The sequence below is a fragment of the Loxodonta africana genome, chromosome 6 (genome assembly GCF_030014295.1).
Source record: "Loxodonta africana isolate mLoxAfr1 chromosome 6, mLoxAfr1.hap2, whole genome shotgun sequence".
NCBI classification, from domain to species: Eukaryota; Metazoa; Chordata; class Mammalia; order Proboscidea; family Elephantidae; genus Loxodonta; species Loxodonta africana.
In genome coordinates, this window is record NC_087347.1 from 27439410 (window position 1) to 27463173 (window position 23764).

The 23764-nt window shown below is 44.8% G+C and overlaps 1 protein-coding gene across 5 annotated transcripts; it reads left to right on the forward strand.

Moving 5' to 3' along the window:
* Positions 1–406: 406 nt before the first annotated feature.
* Positions 407–11951, forward strand: PRKAG3 (protein kinase AMP-activated non-catalytic subunit gamma 3). Of its 5 annotated transcripts, XM_010601971.3 has the most exons (13): positions 3368–3413; positions 3902–4057; positions 4356–4762; positions 5765–5846; positions 6338–6396; positions 6514–6559; positions 6803–6857; positions 7058–7184; positions 7339–7504; positions 8415–8452; positions 8631–8777; positions 9356–9589; positions 10198–11951. In XM_010601971.3, exons 2-12 carry the CDS (start codon positions 3904–3906, stop codon positions 9470–9472), a joined length of 1398 nt encoding a protein of 465 aa, XP_010600273.1. In that variant the 5' UTR covers positions 3368–3413; positions 3902–3903; the 3' UTR covers positions 9473–9589; positions 10198–11951. The 5 variants fall into 5 exon arrangements, with proteins under 5 accessions (XP_023397192.1, XP_064142737.1, XP_064142735.1 ...); XM_023541424.2 differs by having other exon boundaries at positions 407–4057; positions 9356–11951; XM_064286667.1 differs by lacking the exons at positions 9356–9589; positions 10198–11951 and adding an exon at positions 407–2197 and having other exon boundaries at positions 3374–3413; positions 7339–8734.
* Positions 11952–23764: the final 11813 nt, after the last annotated feature.

Sequence of the window (23764 nt, forward strand, 5' to 3'; positions counted from 1 at the left end):
CTAATCCTACCCCAATCTGTGATACAGGTAGATGTATGAGTTAGAGAGAGGCTTGGTGGCTGTAGCAAAGGCGCAACTTATCAGTGGCTTAAACAAGACAGACAGTTATTTCTCTACAAAATTAGGTGGTCAGGATGGGGCTGGGGGAGGTTCTATCATTTTCAACATCTGTCTTCCATGGTTGGGTTCAAATAGCTGCTCAAGCTCCCACCATCATATCATGATTCCAGTCAGTAAAAAAAGTCAGTAGGAAGGGGAAGATCTGCCACTTCCTTTTAAGGGCACCCTTAAGAGTTGCAAACCACATTGTTGCTCACATCTGATTGGCCAAACTTAGGTCACATGGTCATACTGTGTGTAAAAAACCATTGCCATCAAGTTGATTCCAACATATAGTAACCCTATAGGGCAGAGTAGAACTGCCCCATAGAGTTTCCAAAGAGCTCCTGGTGGATTTGAACTGCTAACCCCTTGGTTAGCAGCCATAGCACTTAACCACTGATCCATCAGGGTTTCCACTATCTCTAAAGGAAGCTGGGAAATATAATCTTGTGCTCAGCTAAAATCGTAAGGATTTACTAGCAGAGCAAGAAGAGGAGAATAGATATTGCTCTGTCAGAGCCCACTGCCTGGCTACCCCACACAAAGAACACATTCACCACTCCTCCAAGGGAGGCAAGACAAAGTTCCAGTTGGGACAGCACACAGCTCAGAGTCCAGGATCTCTGAGCCGTCCTCTCTACCAGGTCTGGATGGGGTTCCTCATGGTCTGGTGACCTAAAAATTGAAAGGCGGAAGTATACCCCTCCATTCCCCATAACAAAAGTGGAACAGGAACTGGCAGCTCAATTAAAACATCCACTCAGGATAGCAAAGAATGGCAAACACCCATCACTCACTGAACTTAACAATTACTAAAACCAGCTGGGCAGGGATTACAAAGCCCCTTCCTGGCAGTGGAGTAAGTTCTTGGTCAGTGTATCTGGCCACCTCTGGTTCTGTTCCCTGGGAGGATTACCCCTTTCCACTCCCCGGTATGGCCTCTGGCTTTGCCTCCTAGGAATTATTCCTTACCCATTATCCTTGTGGCCCATTGGAGAACGTGTCCTCCTTGTGGACCCCACAGTTCTCATAGGCCTCTTTCTGCTGGTACAGACTTGGGGTTCGGGGGCATTTGGGGGGAGTCAAGCTAGACTTTGCTGATCAGGTTCCTGGTTTCTTTTTCAATACAATGCCCTCAAATTCTTAGAAGGCTTCTGACCAGTTCCTTATTTGAGTAACCACAGTCAACAGTACTGTGTAGACATCAATTTTACGCTTGAATATGCTATACTTGAGATTCTTCCTATTCTCCCCTCTTTCAAACTGCTGGTGGTTATCTTGAGGCCATCTGAGAAAACATGCTTGGCTGTGAAGACACTCCATTATTCTGATTCTGCTCAACAGTTTGTGCTTAAGAAAGGCTATGGACCACATGTGCAGCCCTTGCTAAGGCAGCCTCTTCTCAACCACCTCCTCTATTTAACCTGAGCGCATCTCTCTTGTAGAACTTTGCTACTAGCAGCAAGACATAGCTAACACACATCAACGGTGGGAGTTTTTCCAAGCATAAGGAGGTGGGGCAGGGATTGAGGGGGCTTTCCAGGTCCACTGCATTACATATAACCAAGGATGGTCCACTTGGTCTTTCTACCATCTGAGGCATCCACATTAGCAGTACATTGGAAATTCCATCATCTGCGGCCAGATAGGGCCAGGCCACAGGGATCTCCAGAGGGTCAAATGGGGAAGTGGGAGAAGGGCTGCACACATCCCCTTTCACGATACATATGAAAGGCAAAGTCTTCCCCTTCTCTGTTCTTATCCACGCCCCACACACAGCACATGGGTTTTGAGGGATGATGCAAGAAATCCAGGGATCCATTCCTGAGTGTCCACTGCAGGGCCAGGGACTGGGATGGAAGAGGCTAGAAGGAGGAGAGGAAGGGAGGGGCAGGGAGAGGGGAGCTGGAGCAGCTGGGTCAGCATTCCCTATTTGGACATTGACTCAGGCCCCAGGAATGCCAAGTAGGGTGGGGGTGGGCAGCCTACAGAGTCAGGCTGGGATCCCGCTGGCTCCAGGAATTGCAGGGACAATACACGCAGTCTGTGAGGTTGCCGAGGCTCCTGCACACCCAGACATACCTCCCAACCGCAGGTAAGAACAGGTGTCTCACCCTGTGAAGAAGTACAGGCCCTTAGCCCTCAATGCCACCCCATAGCTTCAAGGTGATCCCCACAGCTCCCCACCTGCCCGAACTACCCCCACTCCAGCCCCTCGTCCAGAGAGAGGGACAGACTCTTGAGACTCAAATGAGAACCTCTGGACAGATATTGGCGCCTCTCCCAGGATCACCCACAAGCCTCTTGGGTTATCCCCAGCCTCTGAGCAGGTAGCTTGCACTTTCCAACTCAAGTGGAGAAAGTCAGGCCCAACCCACCTCCATTTTCCCTCCTTTGGAGCCTGACAAAAGTGACAGAGGCTCTCAGAGTAGGAAGCTGGAACTCTGAAACCCGCCTCCTCCCAGCCCCATGCCCCCACAATGCTCCAGGGGCCTCCCCCAGGCAGTTTCTCATGTAACCTGTCCTCAGAGACCCAGGAGGCAATTAGGGGCCAGGCATCAAGATGTCCACATGCTCCCCTTTCTCCCCACCTGCCCCCCAGGCCGCTGGGCTGGAGCAGCTGGGTGGATGGACCCCTCCCTCCCCACAGCCTGACACCCAATCAGAAGGAAACCGATCCGGAGAGGGCAGGGTGCCAGAGGCCAGGCCCAGAATAGTGCTACCCAGCCACAGTGTCGCGGACTCACTCTCCGTGGGTCCAGGGCTGGCTGCATGGAGCATGAGCCGGAGCACACACTGAGCAGGGTATAGGGGTCTCAGACGGGCGGCAGCTGGGGCAGCTGGGGCAGAGGATGAGAGCACATTTGGCTAGAGAGAGAGAGCATGTGTGTATTTGGTCTGGATTGTCTCTGTGTATGTGAGCTTGTGGGTGTCTGTGTCTGTACATTCGTGAGTGTATGTAGTTCTGTGTACATCTGAGTGGTTGGATATTAGTGTTTGTGTATGACTGCGTATGTGTTTATGTGTGTCTCTGTGTGTGGGGGTGTGTATGTATGTGTGTGTGTGCCTGTGTATATGTATATGGGTATTTGTGTGTCTGTGTGTATGTGTGTTTTTGCGTCTGTGTGTCTATGTGTATGGGTATGTGTGTGTCTGTGTATATGTATATGAGTAAGTGTGTGTGTATGTGTGTGTGGTGGGGAGGGGAGGTCCTGTGGTTTAAGAACTTAAGGCGTTTTCCCCTCCCCATCAGACATACTTCTCCCCACAGACCCCATCCTGGAGCAGACTTGGAGAGCCTGACCATCGAGGTAGGTGGTCCTGCCCCTCTCCCAGGGGGCCTAACCTTTCCCTGACTCCCTTTGCCCCCTACCTCTCTGTGACCCTAATTTCCCCCCTCCCACCAGCCTGGCTTTTATCTCCCTCTCCTTTTCCTTCCTTCTCCCTCTGTCTCCACTTCCTCCTTTCCCCAGTTGTTGCTTTCCTCACCTCCTCTTTCCTTCTTCCAGAAGAAGAGAGGCAGAATCTGAAGTCTGAAGACTTGGACCCCAGTCCTGACTTCACCACTTACTAATTGTGTGATTTGTAGCAAATTGCTTAACCTCTCTGAACTTCAGGTCCCTCACTAGTAAAATAGCAATGACAACAATGCCTCCCTTATAGGGCTGCTATGAGGTTTATATGAGAAAAGTGTTGGAGAAAAGCCCTTTAGAATCTTGCAAATATCGTTATTAATTAAACTTTATTGATTTTGTTGTGTCACTCTCCATTAACCAAATAGACCCCATTCTCCTTCCAGAGATGAGCTTCCTAGGGCAAGGAGATAGTGCCTCATGGTCATCACCCACCATGACCACCAGGTCAGAAAGAACCTGTGGGAAACAGGGGGCCAAGGCCTCCAAATGGACAAGGCAGGAGGTTGTGGAGGAAGGGGAGCTGCCAGGCCTGGGGAAAGGTGAGGCCAAGGTCAGTGCTGGAGGAGGGGGGAGTGGAGGCTGTAGGAACTCCCAGAGTGTGGGGCTGGACTGTGCCCTGAGTCTGTCCGTAACACAGAGTTGGACCCAACCTTCATCTTGTAGACTCAGTCTACCCAGGGGCCCAGTGTGGCCAACTCAGAAAGACAGGACAGAGCCACTACCTTGTTGTGTGACTCTGAGCCTCAGCTTTCTCACCTGCAAAATGGGGGCCACAGCAGCCAGGCTTCCCAAGTGCTTCGGAAGATGGAGTTAATGTCCTCCCTCCCCTCTCCACAGGTTTCCGATCCAGGCCAGCTGCTGAATCCACCAAGCCAGAGGCCACATTCCCCAAGGCCACACCCTTGGCCCAAGCTGCTCCCCTGGCCTGCCCAGGCACCCCGCCAACAGGGTGGGACCTCCTGCCCCCTGGCTGTGCCATCTCAGCTGGGGGCTCCAGCACAGATGATCTGGCGCTGAACATAGAGTTCCCAGCCACACCAGACGGTGGATATGAGCTCGAACGCCTAGTGGAAGACAGGCCCTCCCCATGCTCATCCCCAAAGTTTCTGCTGCCCAAGATGGGCTGGGACGACGAACTTCGGAAGCCCGGGGCCCAGGTCTACATGCACTTCATGCAGGAGCACACCTGCTATGATGCCATGGCAACCAGCTCCAAGCTGGTCATCTTTGACACCATGCTGGAGGTGAGGCACAGCTCTGTCCCACTAAGCTCAGTCTCCATTCTCACAGCACTGCCACGTTCCCCTGCATGTCCCCTTCGAAGGTTCCTTCTTAGCTCCATGGAGACCAGTGAGTGGGTGGAGGGAGGGTTTATGTTTTCTTTGAACACCACCTGATTTTCATCCCAGCGCTGCCACCTACTATCTGTGGGACCTTGGTTCAGCTACTTTACCTCTCTCATTCCTGAAATGGGTATACGAATGCCTGCTATGCCCTACCTGTTAGAGAGCACTGCTGGGACCACCCATTGTAAATGGGAACAATTTATAGACAGAGAAGCACGTGTAAGACACTGCAGAGTCTCTCAGGACAAGGAGTAGGGAATGAACTCTGGTCCCTGTTTTCCACTCAACCAAACTACAAAGTGTCTATGCTTCAAGTCTTATCATCATTACAGCAGAGCAGTGTTTCCCAAAGCATCATATATGTATCACCCACAGTATGGGATGTGATTCTAATGGCACATGAACAAATACTGTAGGAGTTTTGCATTTATTCTAAGGCGTATTAGAAAAATGCAACCAGCATGTTGCTTATTATTATTTAGGATGAGACTCAAAATGAGTCAATTTAAAGTTTATTTAGAGAAAAAAATGCAAATATGGTATAAATAACTGTATCTGTAGGACTTAGATTAGCAAAATTTATAAAGACCGTACACACATAGCTTACAAGCAGGAATACTGAGTTAGTTCCCACGTGTTGGTGTGGCTGGTGAGCATTCACTCAGCACCTCTAGTTACAAGCAGTCTTGTCTACATTGTCCAATGTGCCCAACAATGACCATTTCTAGTATGCAGTGACGTGAAAAAGAGGAGGACTCCAGAGAAGGTCCGATGGAAGGATCCTAGGTGGGGAACAGGGGACAGCAGGGAGATGGATGGGTGCCCACTGAGGGTCAGTGAGAGAGGAGAGGGAGGACCTACTCCAGATTCACCTCTCAACTAATCCGTCCTCCTCCCCAGATCAAGAAGGCCTTTTTTGCCCTGGTGGCCAACGGCGTGCGGGCAGCACCTCTGTGGGACAGCAAGAAGCAGAGCTTTGTGGGTGAGTGGGGACTGGGAAGGTGGGGTGAGTTGGGAACAGGAAGGAGGGAACTTGTAAGGCTTGAGCAGAGCCTCAGGCTGAACCAAGGCAGGGCCAGTGTGGGGGAAACCCAACCCAGGTCTTGGGTGGCTTCCTGGGAGACACTGAGGCTCAGCTTCCCCATCCGTGAAAGATATGTGACCAGCTGACCCCTTCCAACTCTGCTCCACTATGGTTCCATGCTATAGATGCCAGGTAGGAAAAGAGGGGAGAAAGAAACAAAAGAATAGAAAAGGGGAGGAGGAGAAGAAGGGAAATTAAAGGAGGAAGAATAAAAGGGAGAACCCCGTTTCTCAGGCACTGAGGCTGCCATACTCTCCTCTTTCCAAAATATACACTATTGTCTCAGCACTAAGGCGCTGGCGAGGGGGGTGGGTCCCGGCTCCTCAACCTGCCACCCTCCAAAAGGTGCCAGGCTGACCTTCCTCTCCCCTCCTCGTCCCATCCTGCAGGGATGCTGACCATCACAGACTTCATCTTGGTCCTGCACCGCTACTACAGGTCCCCCCTGGTGAGGATGGGCTGGGAGTCCTGGGGCACCCAGATGGGCCAGGCAGAGTGGAGTCTTTGGGAGCCTGAGGCCCCAGGGCTCACATCTGACTTCCCGGAGGCCTGTCTGTGTCTCTAGGTCCAGATCTATGAGATTGAAGAACATAAGATCGAGACCTGGAGGGGTGAGCGGGAAAGAGGGGCTTGAGGTACCCCTTGAGGGGCTGAGGGTGCTTGGAAAAGGGTGGGACCAGGATCAGGGTAGAAGAAGGGCAGTGAGGATTTCCTGGAAGGAGCCAGGAAGGGTGACAGGCAGCTTCAGGTGCCTGAGGGAAGGGGAGCAGAGTGAGGAGGCCTGGGGGTGGAGTTGGGAGGAATGGGGGGAATGGTGACCAGCTCTCTAGACCTGATTCCAGCTTTTCCTGCAGAGATCTACCTGCAAGGCTGCTTCAAGCCTCTGGTCTCCATCTCTCCCAATGATAGGTAAGTTCCCTTGAACCCTACCCCAGGCCCTTCTTGCCCTGCATAGTCCCGTCCCTAGCCCCACTCAGTTCTTAACACACCTTCTCATCCTAAGCGGCAGACAAGGTGGGTTAGTGGCCTGTCCTCTTCTTTGTGGGGAGGGATGGAGGTGTCTCTTCCCAGGCTGCCCCTGCACTCACTGCCCCACCTCACTCCTACAGCCTGTTAGAAGCCGTCTATGTCCTCATCAAGAACCGGATTCATCGCCTGCCTGTCCTGGACCCAGTTTCAGGCACTGTGCTCCACATTCTCACCCACAAGCGGCTGCTTAAGTTCCTGCACATCTTTGTGAGCCAGGCAGGGTGCGGGTGACAGGAGGGGGGTGCACTGGGAGGCAACCTAAGGAGGGCTCAGAAGTCTCCCTATACCCAGGAATGGGCAGAGAGAAGCCCGCTGGGGGGCGTTGGAGCCCTGATCGCCACCTCCTCCCAACTCCACTCAGGGCACCCTGCTGCCCCCGCCCTCCTTCCTCTCCCGCACTATCCAAGATTTGGGCATCGGCACATTCCGAGACTTGGCTGTGGTGCTGGAAACGGCCCCCCTCCTGACTGCACTGGACATTTTTGTGGACCGGCGTGTGTCTGCACTGCCTGTGATCAATGAATCTGGTACCGCACCCAGAATGCATCCAGAACCAGAGAATCTGGCTGGGAGCAGGAAGAGAAAGGGACTGGTGGGGAGACCGTGGGAGGAGCTGTGGGACGCATGGACCTACTGGTGCCATCAGTCTGGGGTCCCAGTGTGTAGTGGAAAGAGGTGGAGTGGGGTAATGGTTAAGCGCTGGGCTGCTAATCCAATGTTCAGAGGTCTGAATCCACCAGCCTATCCCTGGAGAAAGATGTGGCAGTCTGCTTCTGTAAAGATTACAGCCTTAGAAACCCTAAGGGGCAGTTCTACTCTGTCCTATAGGGTCGCTATGAATCAGAATTGACTTGATGGCAAAAAAAACAACACACACATGCATATATGTATACATATGCATACATATGTATGCGTGAATGTGTGTGTATATACATATATATTTTATGGTTGGTTTGTTTAAACCAGGATGCAATTAAGGTCTATATTTTGCAGCTGATTTTTTTGTCCCTTAAATCTCTTTTAACCATCAGTTGTCATAGAGAATGTCCCGCCTCCAGGATTTGTCTTTCTAGAGGTGGCCTTTACCTTGTTCCTCTATCCCTGCATTTCCTATAAATGGGAAACTAGATCTAAAGACGATCAGGTTCAGGCAACAAATTCAAGGCTAGAATACCTCACAGGCTATGGATGTATGAACTCTGTATTGCATCACGTCAGGAAGCACAATGTCAGGTTCTTACGCTCTGTGATACCAAATTTGCTTCAGATGCAGGGAGTGGCAACCTGATGCCTCCAACGTAAAGCCAAATAACTTGGTGGGCCGCAGGGGGTTGTCTAGGAGTTGAGTTCAGAAGCCTGCCCCAGGCTCTGCTCACAGCATCCTGGTTCTGATCTGAGCCTCTTCCCCCTCTTTCCCTCACTCCCCGCCCTGCACAGGTCAGGTCGTGGGCCTCTACTCCCGCTTCGATGTGATTGTAAGTGCCTGTGGACTATGGAGAGGAGGTGGGGGTACTGCAGGGAGGCTGCAAGTGTGAGTGTCAATTGGGGTATCTGTAGGCTAGGGGGACCTTTGTAAGTGTAGGGAGTGATATCTGTGGGCCTGGAGCCTGGGTCAGGGAGTGACTAAGAGTGGCACTTCTCTCCTTTCTCCAGCACCTGGCTGCCCAGCAAACCTACAACCACCTAGACATGAGTGTGGGAGAAGCCCTGAGGCAGAGGACACAGTGTCTGGAGGGAGTCCTTTCCTGCCAGCCCCACGAGAGCTTTGGAGAAGTCATTGACAGGATTGTCCGGGAGCAGGTACCTGTGTCCATTGCCCCTCCATACAGGGCCCCAACACACATGGCCCAGTCCCACTTGTGAGTGACTCTGGCCATCCCTATGCATCAGACACTTGCCTTGTCCTCCATTTCATGGCCAAGCTCTTGGTGTCCATACTGGTCTGCATCTGGTCCTGTCCATGAGGCCCTCATGTCAAGGAACGGCCCTCAGTTATGTCAAATTGTCTCTCCTGATTCTTTTTTGTTTTTGATATTTTACTTTTGGTGAAAATCTACACAGCAAAACCTGCTCCCATTCAACAGTTGCTAGATATAATGATCAATGACATTGATTACATTCTTCACATGTGTCAATGTTCTCATTATTTCTATTCTAGTTGTTTCACTCCTTTTGACTTAAATCCCCTGCCCTTCAACCTTCTCATCTGTGCTTTAAAATAGCTGTTGTCCTTTTGGTCTTACATAGATTCTTTTTTTTTTTTTTTTTAAGAACGTAGTACTCAAGGGTGACAGTTCTCCCCTGATTCTTGGTGCCAACCTCCTTAACTGCCATGGCCCCATGGCTCTGCCCTCTAACTGGCCCCTGTGGACCCACAGGTACACCGGCTGGTGCTAGTGGATGAAACCCAGCATCTCTTGGGCGTGGTCTCCCTCTCCGACATCCTTCAGGCACTGGTACTCAGCCCTGCTGGCATCGATGCCCTTGGTGCCTAAGAATATTCAAGTCTTCACTCCAAGCCACCTTCCACACAGCAGAAGCCAAAGAAGGGAGTTGAGGAACTCAACCTTCAACTTCCCCCTGCCCCATTTGATGGTCCAGCTCTGGTTTAGGTAGGCTCTGGTTCAGGTCAGCACCAGCCCTTTGGTCTTGCTGGGCTCCCAGATCTCAGATTGGGGCACCCTAATGACGATAGTGACCCAACTCATAGCTGAGCAGCCCCATGACAATTATAAATGTAAAGACTTGCTGGCGTCCTCAGAGCCCTGCAGGCCACCATTTGTCACATTCTCAGCTAAGGCCATAGAGCCCTCATAAGAGGGGTGGACAGAGGCTGGAGTACAGGTAAAGGCAGCAGTGTGGTTTCAGATAATTCAGGAAGATTTACCTGCTCTCTCACAATTTGTTCTCATCTGCTTGGAATTCCATTGGAAGAAGCAAGTTAAGGAACTTTTGTTGAATGGAATTTCCATTCTCAGTAAAAACTAAGGCTCAAAACACAAATACTCTGGGAGGCAGAGAACATCTGCCTGAGTGCTCATCTCAGTAAATTCTATATGAACTCAGAGTCTCTTCTGATGGCACATTTCCTAGGGGTTGTGGAAGATAGGGCACAAATTCTACCTACTTGGCAGTGGATGGCAAGATCCAGGTTCCCCTACTGAAGGGGCAATTTCCTTTCCCTATTCAGTCACAATCTTCCCTTCTCTTTTCTTTACAGGCTTCTCTGGCCCTCCCTAATTGCCCATGCCTTGTCTATGCTCCCAGAAGCCCTTGAGAATGCCCAATGCACCATGGGATGATGAAACAAAAGGGAACAGCTGAGTCAAGCCTGGAGGTCCTTGAACCAGGTGCACTAGGATAACCTCAAGGCCATCTTTGCTCCATGTCCACCCACAATCCCTTTCCCTTTACCTGGGCTGTGACTGGCCCCAGTGGGGCAGTGAGCCCACAGCCCACAGGTTTAGTAAGGGGCTCTGTATTCCTTGACTTCTGGGCTACCACTAGTGGCCCCAGTTCCTGGAGGTCCCAGCTGTTCTTCCCCATGGACTCTGACCTTAGTGGTTCCTCACAACTTTTACCTACTTTCCTGACACTGTCCTTCCAGGGCTGCCAGGGGTCACCATGGAACTTCCAAACCAGTTATTTATAGAGCTGCCTGTTGGAGTAGTGTCCTCTCTCCATTCTCATTCAGAAAACTCTTTAGCTCTCACCATCAGACAGGGTTCTCAATCCCCAGTAATGACTTTTTGTTCAGATCTCTGAGAATGAACGATCAAAAAAACAAAAAAAGAACCATACATTAACTTGGATTTTATGTATTTCACTCAGAAAATGCTACAGCCATTTGACTTGAGCTTATGACAAGAGCCCTGTGCCTTCTGAATTTAAAGGCAAGAAGGAAAATCTGTAACTGAAACTTTGCAGGTGGCAACAGTTCCTTTTGCACATATAGCATTATTCTACCCGTATTACTTTTTCATCTTTTATTTATAACAAAACCATAAAGAAAATATTAATTATAGTTACTTATATAAAAGATGGAGTCCCTGGGTGGTGCAAACAGTTAACACTTGGCTGCTAATCAAAAGGTTCGAGGTTTGAGTCTACCCAGAGGCACCTTGGAAGAAAGGCCTGGTGATTTTCTTTTGAAAAATCAACCATTGAAAACTCTATGGAACACAGTTCTGCTTTGGCACAGATGGGGTCGTTATGAGTTGGAATAGACTCAACAGCAACTGGTATATAATAGGTACAACTCAGTCCACAAACTCTAATTTGCAAGACATATAACTTCATTTTTCTAAAGGTAGACATAATTTTGTTATGAACCCCATTTCAGCAGGTGGTAGAAATTAATCTCAGTCAATTTGGGGCCCCTACCTCTTCCTGGGATTAAATTTGGGGGAGAGGGGAGACTTTGGGTGCTTTAGGTGGTATAAGCTTTTTTTCCTCAGTCAGCATTATCCATCCATTTGTGCCAGCCTCTGCTAAGATACCCTGATTCCCATCTGGCTGTCAGTTGGCTGGTCATTGGTATGTGTGGTCACTGCCTGCTCTTGCGGGAGCCTAACTCGTGGCACTGAACCCTTCTGGACTCAGGAAGCCCTGTGAGGCTGACCCAGGCCTATCTGCTGAGAGTACAGCAAATAGCATATTCTTGTCTGGAGTCTTGCACTATTTTTCCAACAGCAAGCACTCACTTTGTGTCTCTGTGTCACATTTCGGTAATTCTCACAGTATTTCAAACTTTTTCACTATTATTATATCTGTTAATGGTGATCTGTGATCAGTGATCTTTGATGTTACTATTGTAATTGTTTTGGGGTGCCACAAACCACGCCCATGTAAGACAGTGAAATTAATCAATAAATGTCATGTGTGTTCTGACTGCTCCACCGACTGGCCACCTCTCTCCCTCTCCTTGGGCCTTCTTATTCCCTGAGACGTGACAGTATTGAAATTAGGCCAGTTAATAACCCTACAATGTCTTCTAAATTTTCAAGTAAAAGGAAGAGTCTCACATCTCTCACTTTAAATCAAAAGCTAGAAATGATTAAGTTTAGTGAGGAAGGCATGTTGATACAGGCTGAAAGCTAGAGCTCTTGTGCCGAACAGTTAGCCAAGTTGTGAATGCAAAGGAAAAGTTTTTGGAGGAAAATAGAAGTGTTACTTCAGTGAACACAAATGATAAGAAAGCAAAACAGCCTTATTGCTGATATGGAGAAAATTTTAGCTGTCTGGGTAGAAGATCAAACCAGCCACAACATTCCCTTAGGCCAAAGCCTAATCCAGACCAAGGCCCTAACTTTTCAATTCTATGAAGGCTGAGAGAGGTGAGGAAGCTGCAGAAGAAAAGTACGAAGCTAGCAGAAGTTGGTTCATGAGGTTTAAGGAAAGACACTGTTTCCATAACATAAAAGTGAAACAGAAAGTGCTGATGTAGGAGCTACAACAAGTTATCCAGAAGATCTAGCTAAGAAAGTTGATGAAGGTGGCTACACTAAATAACAGATTTTCAATGTAGATGAAATAGCCTTACATTGGTAAAACATGCCATTTAGGATTTTCATAGCTAAAGAGGAGAAATCAATGCCTGGCTTCAAAGCTTCAAAGGAGAGGCTGACTTTCTTGTTAGGGGCTAATGCATCTGGTGACTTTAAATTGAATCCAAATGCTCATTTACCTTTCTGAAAATCTTAGGGCCCATAAGAATTGTGCTAAATCTACTCACCTGTGCTCTATAAATGGAAAAACAAAGCCTGGATGACACTACATCAGTTTACAACATGGCTTACTGAAGATTTTAAGCCCACTGTTGAGATCTACTGCTCAGAAAAAAAGATTCCTTTCAAAATATTAACTGCTGGGTGAGGCCAAGGTGGTGTGGTAGTCAGACGCTTCTGGTGAACCCTCTTACAACAAAGACCTGAAAAAAAAGTGAAACAATTACATTTATGACATGCTAGAAGCCCTGAACATCAAAGGCAAAATTAGAAAACGGACTGAGTGGCAGGGGGAGAGAGAGACGGTTCAGAAGCAGAGAGGAGTTGCCAGACCTGAAAAGCCGGTATCCCTCAGGCACCATACCTGGGAGCAGCTGCGGTGGGTTGGCAGTAGCATTCAGCCGCAGTTTCCTCAGGAAGGAAATAGCCAGCCTCACAGTCTACTCACACCTCTGGAACCAGAGAAGAATGGCGCTCTCAGCAAACGCTAAGTACTTGCATATATTTTACTGTGCCCCCAGCCCCAAAGCTAGCTTCAGTGGCTATTGATTTTCCTGGGCCTGAGATAGGTTCTGTTGCGTGTGCTGAGCCATTCTCCCGGCCTTGGAGAAGGAATAAATTCACAAATGGGGAAAAGATAATCTGCCAGCTCCACTAACCCGGAGAGCTCAGGACAGAAGCGGCTCCTGTTCAGGAATAAATGGTCTGTGGACATTAAATACCTTTCCCCTCTGCACAGACCTGTGTGGACCTATTTCAGGAGAATAGGCCCTCCCTGACAGACTGTAACTGTTTCAGCCGGGCAGTGGAGAAGTGGGTGTTTGATGTTTGACACTGCTTTGCCTATTAAACAGGGTCCTCACCTACCCACATCAGGGGGCTAAGGACTGGTGGCTCCATTCAGGTCACCCAGCCACCTGCAACAGGGGTCCAAGGATAATTGGTACTTCCCAGTCCTTACAACCAAAAGCATTGGGTGCCTAAGGTCCATCCGCAGAACCCACCCACCTGTGCACTCTAGGAAACAGGGACATGCTTTCCTCACAGACGATCAGGGGATGGTTTTTAGCCCTCTGCCTTGTTGAGAGAGTGACCCCCTGCTGCAACCAGATACCGGTGCCTACACCAATCCACCTCTGCCCCTCTAAGACTGTAGGACAGAGCCTGTACCACACACTTGATGACCAACTACCTGGACACCTGAGCTGAAGCCATACAGGAAAAGTGAATGGACTCCTAGGCTCATATACCTGGTACCAGTTCTAGCCATCTGGTGACAAGGTGTTAGAGCTTCAAAGGTGAAAATAATCAAGCTAGCTCACTCAAGCAACCTATTTGGACATATTAAAACAAAACAAAGCAAGAAGCTAGGATACAGTAAGCAAACATAAACATAAACTAATACAATAACTTATAGATGCCATGGAAAAAACAGTTGATATCAAATCACGTAAAGAAGTAGACCATGATCGCTTCAACAAGCTCTCAAAACAAAAAATCAAGGGGTCCTCTGGATGAGGATGCCTTCCTGGAATTACCAGATGCAGAATACAAAAGATTAATACACAGAACTCTTCAAGACATAAGGAGGTAGATCAGGCAATATGCAGAACTAGCCAAGGAACACACAGATAAAGCAGTTGAAGAAATTAAAAAGGTTATTCAAGAACATAATGAAAAATTTAATAAGCTGCAAGAATCAATAAAGAGGCAGCAATTAAATTCAGAAGATTAACAATAAAATTACAGAATTAGACAACTCAATAGAAAGTCAGAGGAGCAGAATTGAGCAAGTGGAAGGCAGAATTGGGGAGATTGAAGATAAAGCACTTGGCACCAATATATTTGAAGAAAAATCAGATAAAAGAATTTAAAAAAATGAAGAAACCCTAAGAATTATGTGGGACTCGATCAAGCAAAATAACCTACTAGTGATTGGAGTACCAGAACAGGGAGGGATAACAGAAAATACAGAGAGAATTGTTGAAGATTTGTTGGCAGAATACCTCCCTGATGTTGTGAAAGATGAGAGGATATCTATCCAAGATGCTTATCGAACTCCACATAAGGTAGCTTTAAAAGAAAGTCAGAAGACAAATTATAATCAAACTTGCCAAAACAAAAGATAAAGAGAGAATTTTAAGAGCATGTAGGGATAAATGAAAAGTCACTTGCAAAGAAGAGTCAATAAAAATAAGCCTGGACTATTCAGCAGAAACCATGCAAGCAAGAAGGCAGTAGGATGACTTATACAAAGCATAGAAGGAAAAAAATTGCAAGCCAAAAATCATATATCCAGCAAAACTGTCTCTCAAATATGAAGGTGAAATTAGGACATTTTCAGATAAACAGAAGTTTAGGGAATTCATAAAAACCATACCAAACCAGAAGAAATACTAAAGGGAATTCTCTGGTTAGAAAATCAACAATATCAGATATCAGCCCAAGACTAGAACACAGGACAGAGCAATCAGATGACAACCCAGATAGAGAAATCACAAAAATAAATCAAGATTAAAAAAAAAAAAAACACTCAAAACACAGAAACAGCGATGTCATTATGTAAAAGAAGACAACATTAAAACAATAAAGAGGGACTAAGAAATGTAGCCATAGATCTTTCATATGGAGAGGAAGACAAGACGATATAAAGAAATAAAAGTTAGGTTTAAACTTAGAAAAATAGAGGTAAATATTAAGGTAACCACAAAGGAAACTAACAATCCTACTCATCAAAATAAAACACAAGAAAAATAGAGACTCAGCAGAAATAAATCAAATACAATGAATAAGAGAAAAAGACAATATATAAGCTACTCAGCACAAAAAATTAAGTGGGAAAAAGAAACTGTCAACAACACACAAAAAAAGACATCAAAATGACAGCACTAAACTCATACCTATCCATAGTTACGATGAATGTAAATGGACTAAATGCACCAATAAAGAGACAGAGAGTGGCAGAATGGATAAAAAACACAATCCATCTATATGCTGCCTACAACAGACAAACCTTAGGCTTAGAGACACGAACAAACTAAAACTCAAAGGGTGGAAAAAAATACATCAAGCAAACGACGATCAAAAAGAGCAGGAGTGCCAATATTAATTTCTGACAAAATAGACTTTAAAGTTAAATCCACCACAAACGATAAGGAAGGACACTATATAATAATTAAAGGGGCAATGTACCAGGAGGATATAACCATATTAAATATTTATGCACCCAATGACAGGGCTGGAAGATATATAAAACAAACTTTAACAACATTGAAAGGTGAGATAGACAGCTCCACAATTATAGTAGGAGACTTCAATAAACCACTTTATGTGAAGGACAGAACATCCAGTAAGAAGCTCAATAAAGACATGGAAGACCTAAATGTCACAATCAACCAACTTGACCTCATAGACATGTAACAGAACACTCCACCCAGCAGCAGCCAAGTATACTTTCTTTTCTAGTGCACATGGGACCTTCTCTAGAATAGACCACATGTTAAGTCATAAAGCAAGCCTTAGCAGGATCCAAAACATCAAAATTTTACAAAGCATCTTCTCTGGCCATAAGGCCATAAAAGTAGAACTCAATAACAGAAAAAGCAGGGAAAAGAAATCAAACACTTGGAAACTGAACAATACCCTGCTCAAAAAAGACTGGGTTGTAGAAGACATCAAGGATGGAATAAAGAAATTCATAGGATCCAATGAGAATGAAAATACTTCCTATCAGAACCTTTGGGACACAACGAAAGCAGTGCTCAGAGGTCAATTTATATCAATAAATGCACACATACAAAAAGAAGAAAGGGCCAAAATCAAAGAATTATCCCTGCAACTTGAATAGAAAGAGAGCAATAAAAGAAACCGCCAGGCACCAGAAGAAAGCAAATAACAAAAATTAGAGTAGAATTAAATGAAATAGAGAACAGAAGAAAAATCGAAAGAGTTAACAAGACCAAAAGCTGGTTCTTTGAGAAAATCAACAAAATTGATAAACCATTGGCCAAAGTGACAAACGAGAAACAGGAGCGGAATCAAATAACCTGAATAGGAAATGAGATGGGCGATATTACAACAGACCCAACTGAAATGAAAAGAATCATATCAGATTACTACAAAAAATTGCACTCTAACAAATTTGAAAACCTAGAAGAACTGGGTGAATTTCTAGAAACACACTACCTACCTAAACTAACACAAGCAGAGGTAGAACAACTAAATAAACCCATAACAAAATAAGAGATTGAAAAGGTAGTTTAAAAACTCCCAACAAAAAAAAAAGCCCTGGCCCAGATGGCTTCACTGAAGAGTTCTACCAAGCTTTCAGAGAAGAGTTAACACCACTACTACTAAAGGTATTTCAGAGCATAGAAAAGGATAGAATACTCCCAAACTCATTCTATGAAGCCAGCATATCCCTGATACCAAAACGAGGTAAAGATACCACAAAAAAAGAAAATTACAGACCTGTATCCCTCATGAACTTAGATGCAAAAATCCTCAACAAAATACTAGCCAATAGAATTCAACAACATATCAAAAAAATAATTCACCATGACCAAGTGGGACTCATACCAGGTATGCAGGGATGGTTCAACAGTAGAAAAACAATTAATGTAATCCATCATATAAATAAAATAAAAGACAAGAACCACATGATCTTACCAACTGATGTAGAAAAGGCATTTGAGAATGTTCAACACCCGTTTATGATAAAAACTCTCAGCAAAATAGGAATAGAAGGAAAATTCCTCACCATTATAAAGGGCATTTATACAAAGCCAACAGCCAACATCATCCTAAGTGGAGAGAGTCTGAAAGCAGTACCCCTGAAATCGGGAATCAGACAGAGATGTCCTTTATCACCACTCTTATTCAACATTGTGCTGGAGGTCCTAGCCAGAGCAATTATGCTAGATAAAGAAATAAAGGGCATCCAGGTGGGTAAGGAAGAAGTAAAAGTATCTCTGTTTGCAAATGACAGGATCTAATACACAGAAAACCCTAAAGAATCCTCAAGAAAACTACTGAAACTGATAGAAGAGTTCAGCAGAGAATCAGGATACAAGATAAACATACAAAAATCAGTTGGATTCCTCTACACCAACAAAAAGAACATTGAAGAGGAAATCGCCAAATCAATACCATTTACAGTAGCCCCCAAGAAGCTAAAATACTTAGTAATAAATCTTACCAGAGCCATAAAAGACCTATACAAAGAAACCTACAAGACACTACTACCAGAAACCAAAAGAGACTTACATAAGTGGAAAAACATACCTTGCTCATGGATAGGAAGACTTAACATTGTAAAAATGTCTATTCTACCAAAAGCCATATAGAGATACAACACAATTCTGATCCAAATTCCAATGACATTTTTTAATTAGATGGAGAAACAAATCACCAACTTCATAAGGAAGGGAAAGAGGCCCTGGATAAGTAAAGCATTACTGAAAAAGAAGAACAAAGTGGGAGGCCTCACTCTACGTGATTTTAGAACCTATTATACCACCACAGTAGTCAAAACAGCCTGGTATGGTACAACGACAAATACATAGACCAATGGAACAGAATTGAGAATCCAGACATAAATCCATCCACATGTGAGCAGCTGATATGTGACAAAGGCCCAAAGTCAGTTAAATAGGGAAAAGACAGTCTCTTTAACAAATAGTGCTGGCATAACTGGATATCCATCTGCAAAAAAAAATGAAACGAGACCCATACTTCATGCCATGCACAAAAACTAACTCAAAATGGACCAGAGACCTAAATGCAAAATCTAAAACGATAAAGATCATGGAAGAAAACATAGGGAGAACATTAGGAGCCCTAATACATGGCATAAACAGTATACAAAACATTACTAACAATGCAGAAGAGAAACTTGATAACTGGGAGCTCCTAAAAATCAAACACCTATGCTCATCCAAAGACTTCATCAAAAGAGTAAAAAGATTACCTACAGACTGGGAAAAAATTTTTAGCTCTGACATTTCCGATCAGCGACTGATCTCTAAAATCTACATGATACTGCAAAAACTCAACTACAAAAAGAAAAATAACCGAATTAAAAAATGGATATGAGCAAAGGATATGAACAGATACTTCACTAAAGAAGACATTCAGGTAGCTAACAGATACATGAGGAAATGCTCATGATCATTAGCCATTACAGAAATGCCATCTCACTCCAACAAAAAAAAAAAAATTTTTTTTTTTTGAACAAGGCTGGCATTAATCCAAAAAACACAAAATAATAAATGTTGGAGAGGTTGTGGAGAGACTGGAACACTTATACACTGCTGGTGGGAATGTAAAATGGTACAACCACTTTGGAAATCGATTTGACGCTTCCTTAAAAAGCTAGAAATAGAACTACCATAAAAAAAAAAAAAAAAAAGATCCAGCAATCCCATTCCTTGGAATATATCCTAGAGAAATAAGAACCTTTACACCAACAGATATATGCACACTCTTGTTCATTGCAGCATTGTTTACAATAGCAAAAAGATGGAAGCAACCAAGGTCCCATCAACAGATGAATGAATAAACTATGGTATATTCACAAAATGGAATACTATGCATCAATAAAGAACAATGATGAATCCGTGAAACATTTTGTAACATGGAGAAATCTGGAAGGGATTATGCTGAGTGAAATTAGTCAGTTGCAAAAGGACAAATACTGTATGAGACTGCTATTATAAGAACTCAAAAAATAGTTTAAACAGAGAAGAAAATATTCTTTGATGGTTACGAGAGCGGGGAGGGAGGGGGTTTTCACTAATGAGATAGTAGATAAGAACTATTTTAGGTGAAGGGGAAGACAACACACAATACAGGAGATGTCAGCACAACTGGACTAAACCAAAAGCAAAGAAGTTTCCTGAATAAACTGAACACTGCGAAGGCCAGAGTAGCAGGGGCGAGGCTTTGGGGACTATGGTTTCAGGGGACATCTAAATCAATCGGCTTAATATAATCTATTAAGAAAACATTCTGCATCCCACTTTGGAGAGTGGCATCTCGGGTCTTAAACGCTAGCAAGTGGCCATCTAAGATGCATCAATTGGTCTCAACCCACCGGGACCAAAGAAGAATGAAGAACACCGAAGACACAAGGTAATTATGAGCCCAAGAGACAGCAAGGGCCTCATAAACCAGAGACTACATCTGCCTGAGATCAGAAGAACTAGATGGTGCCCAGCTACAACCGATGACTGCCCTGTCAGGGGACACAATAGAGAACCCCTGAGGGAGCAGGAGAGCAGTGGGATGGAGACTCCAAATTCTTGTAAAAAGACCAGACTTAATGGTCTGACTGAGACTAAAAGGACCCCGGAGGTCATGGTCCCCAGGCCTCCTGTTAGCCCAAGATGGGAACCATTCCCAAAGCCAACTCTTCAGATAGGACTGGACTATGGGATAGAAAACGACACTGGTGATGAGTGAGCATCTTGAATTAAGTAGACACTTGAGACTATATGAGCAGCTCCTGTCTGGAGGGGAGATGAGAGGGTAGAGGCGGTCAGAAGTTGGCTGAACGGACACAAAAACAGAGAGGAATGTACTGTCTCATTAGAGGGAGAGCAACTAGGAGTATATAAAAGGTGTATATAAGTTCTTGTATGAGAGACTGACTTGGTTTGTAAACTATCACTTAAAGCACAATTCAAAAAAGACATTAACTACTTCTTAACAATGCATCTGGTCACCCAAGAGCTCTGATGGAGATGTACAAGCAGATTAGATTAATGTTGTTTTCATGCCTGCTAATGCAACATCCATTCTGCAGCCCATGGATCAAGGAGTACTTTTGACTTTCAAGTCTTACTATTTAAGAAATACATTTTGTAAGGCCATAGCCGCCATAGACAGTGATTCCTCTGATGGATCTGGACAAAGTAAATTGAGAACCTTCCGGAAAGCATTCACCATTCTAGATGCCATTAAGAACATTCGTGATTCATGGGAGGAGGTCAAAATATCAATATTAACAGATGTTTGGAAGAAGTTGATTCAAACCCTCATGGATAACTTTGAGGGGTTCAAAACTTCAGTGGAGGACGTAACTGCAGATGTGGTGGAAATAGCAAAAGAGCTAGAATTAGAAGTGGAACCTGAAGATGTGGCTGAATTGTTGCAATCTCATGACAAAACTTTGTAATGGAGGAGTTGCTTCTTATGAATGAGCAAAGTAAGTGGTTTCTTGAGATGGAATCTTCTCCTGGTGAAGCTGCTGTGAACATTGTTGAAATGACAAGTTAGAATATTACATAAACTTAGTTGATAAAGCAGAACGGTTTGTGAGAATTGACTCCAATTTTGAAAGAAGTTCTACTGTGGGTAAAATGCTATTAAACAACATCACATGCTACAGAGAAATCTTTTGTGAAAGGGTCAATTGATGTGGCAAACTTCATTTTTATCTCCTTTTAAGAAATTGCCACAGCCACTCCAACCTTCAGCAACGACTACCCTGATCAGTCAGCAGCTGTCAACACTGAGGCAAAACCCTCCACTAGCAAAAAGATTACTACTCGCTGAAGGCCCAGATGATGGTTAGCATTTTTTAGCAATAAAATATTTTTAATAAAGGTGTGTTTTTTTTAGACATAATGCTATTGCACTTAATAGACCACAGTATAGTGTAAACATAACTTTTATATGCACCGGGAAACCAAAAAATTCATGTGATTCACTTTATTGCAATATTTGCTTTATCGGGGTGGTCTGGAACCAACCTGAAATATCTCCGAAGTCTGCCTGTAATCTGCTCTTTTTATAATTCAGAAGTGTTTAGGACACACCCTACACGGATATGGCCTCATTGACATAACAAAGAAAACCCCATTCCTAAATGTGATTACATCCACAGGTATAGAGATTTTGGTTCTAATACATATTTTAGGGGTCACAATTCAATCCATAACAAATGCATTAAAAGCTCAAACTTCTATAGAACATAAGCATGTAGACAACCGAGAACATCAAATACTCTGTCTATTTTTCTTCACAAGAGTGCTGCCTAGTTTTTCAGAACATCTTACCCAAAGATACGGGTCCTAATTTGGCCAACAGAGTCGAATTAACTGGGATAGAAGTAACAAGGAGAAAGGCCTGTTTCGCTTACATGCACATCCCGTTTAGTCAAAGGTATATCTGCTGTGCTGAATCAATGTTACTTTTCTACAATTGCCCAAAATCCATTATTATTCTCTCTTTATAGAGGCAGGTCAGGGTGGGCTGTCAGGGAGCCTCCTTGTGACCTCCCTTTCCTGTGACTCTTGGGGGGCAGCTCAGAGTCCCTGAGATTTTGGGACCCTGGAAGAGATGAGCTTTTTTGCCAACCCCCAAGCCAATGCTGGTGTTTTTCACCCTACAAAGAGAAATCTTCAAGTGGAGGACCCCGTGTGATTACATCATAACCCTCCTGGGGCTCTTATGTGTTTACATGAGTGTTGTGTAACAATCCAGCAGCACCTGAACCCAAGGTCAGCCGCATCTCCAAGAGACCAAAGAAAGACTCTGGAACCAGAGATCATGACGTATGGTTTATTGGGAAGTTTACTTACAGGACCATGGCCCAGGGCAGCGGCTGGACCAGTTTAGCGCTCTCCAACTGCTTGTATACTGTTCAGCTGGGACCAAGGCTCACAGTTTTTCTCCCAGGTCCTTGGGCAGTCAACATTTCCAGGGACTTCACGTCCAGACCCAGATGTTTTTCTTCTTGTTGCTAAGGTGTTCCTCAGCCTTGGCCACTGGCCCAGTCATACCACTCCTGGCCTTGTACCTTAGCCTGAGCCCATCCTGAGTTCACCCCCAGCATGCTTTGGGGAAGAGCAAAGCTGACTCCATTAGGAAGGGATGCATATAGCTGAATAGCATTACCCTACAATGAGTCACTATCAAAGATAGCTATCTATTCGCATTCAGTAAGTTTTGTCCAGGCAAGGTAAGTCCAGGCAAGGTAAGTGAAAGAATTTCATGTACACTTACGGTATTTGTATTTTCCTATAGGTATATTATGCTCCAATAGAAAATCCTTTAAAAAAAAAAAAAAAAGAACCTCAAGTGTAAAGAGAAAACCTCTTTGGCCATGCTGGATTCTGGTTTTGGTTTTTCTGTGTTTGAGGTGGGTGTCTGATTCTCCTCCTTCCCAGTGCTGTGCCTTTCTGGTAGCAGCCACTATGGGTGAGTTTTCATGTTTATGTTAATAACCCTTTCAGCTTTCATATCTTGTTTTCTGTCACTGGTGGAAAAACTTGGGGGAGCCTCTGAAGCTGTGCCTACACATCAACAAAACGTGAGGGCATAGTGTCTGTTCTTTCACTAATCCTACCAAGGACTTCATTACTTCTCCAGCCTGCTTCACTCATGCTTCCCCTCTGCATTTCCAATTTCACGTTGCATTTCAGGTGCTACAGATACACAAAGGAACCGTGGTTGTGCAATGGTTAAGACCCAGCTGCTAACCAAAAGCCTTCAATTCAAACCCACCAGCTGCTTTGAGGGAGAAGACCCGGTGATTTGCTCCCACAAAGATTACAGCCTAGGAAGTCCTATGGGGCACTTCTGCTTTGTCGTATAGGGTTGTTATGAGCCAAAATCAACTCGATGGCACACCACCACAACAACATGGACGCACAACAGGTCTGTGCTGCTTCAGAAGTTCCCGTGGTGCCTCCAGGGTGTTGGCGATCCTTGAGAATCTTCTGGGTGGGTATTACTTACATAAGCAGCTATTTCTACAATAATCTTATCAAACTGATCTTCATAGTTTTTCAACTGAGATATAATTTACATACCATGAAATTTATACTTTCAAAGTGTACAATTCAGTAATATTTAGTATATTCACAAAGACATACCATCATGACTATCTAATTCTAGAACATTTTCATCACTCCAGAAAGAAACCTCTTACCATTAGCAGTCAGTCCCTATTCTCCCTTCCCCTTGCCCTGGCAATCACTAATCTATTTTCTGTCTCTATGGGTTTGCTTACTCTGGATATTTATATAAACTGAATCATACAATATGTGATCTTCT

Excerpts from the sequence above, each read along its gene's own strand:
- PRKAG3 (XM_064286665.1), top strand. The coding sequence starts at position 3,904 with ATGAGCTTCCTAGGGCAAGGAGATAGTGCCTCATGGTCATCACCCACC. Across the intron at positions 5,847-6,337 it reads CAAGAAGCAGAGCTTTGTGG|GGATGCTGACCATCACAGAC; the intron begins GTGAGTGGGGAC and ends CCCATCCTGCAG. Across the intron at positions 6,560-6,802 it reads TAAGATCGAGACCTGGAGGG|AGATCTACCTGCAAGGCTGC; the intron begins GTGAGCGGGAAA and ends CTTTTCCTGCAG.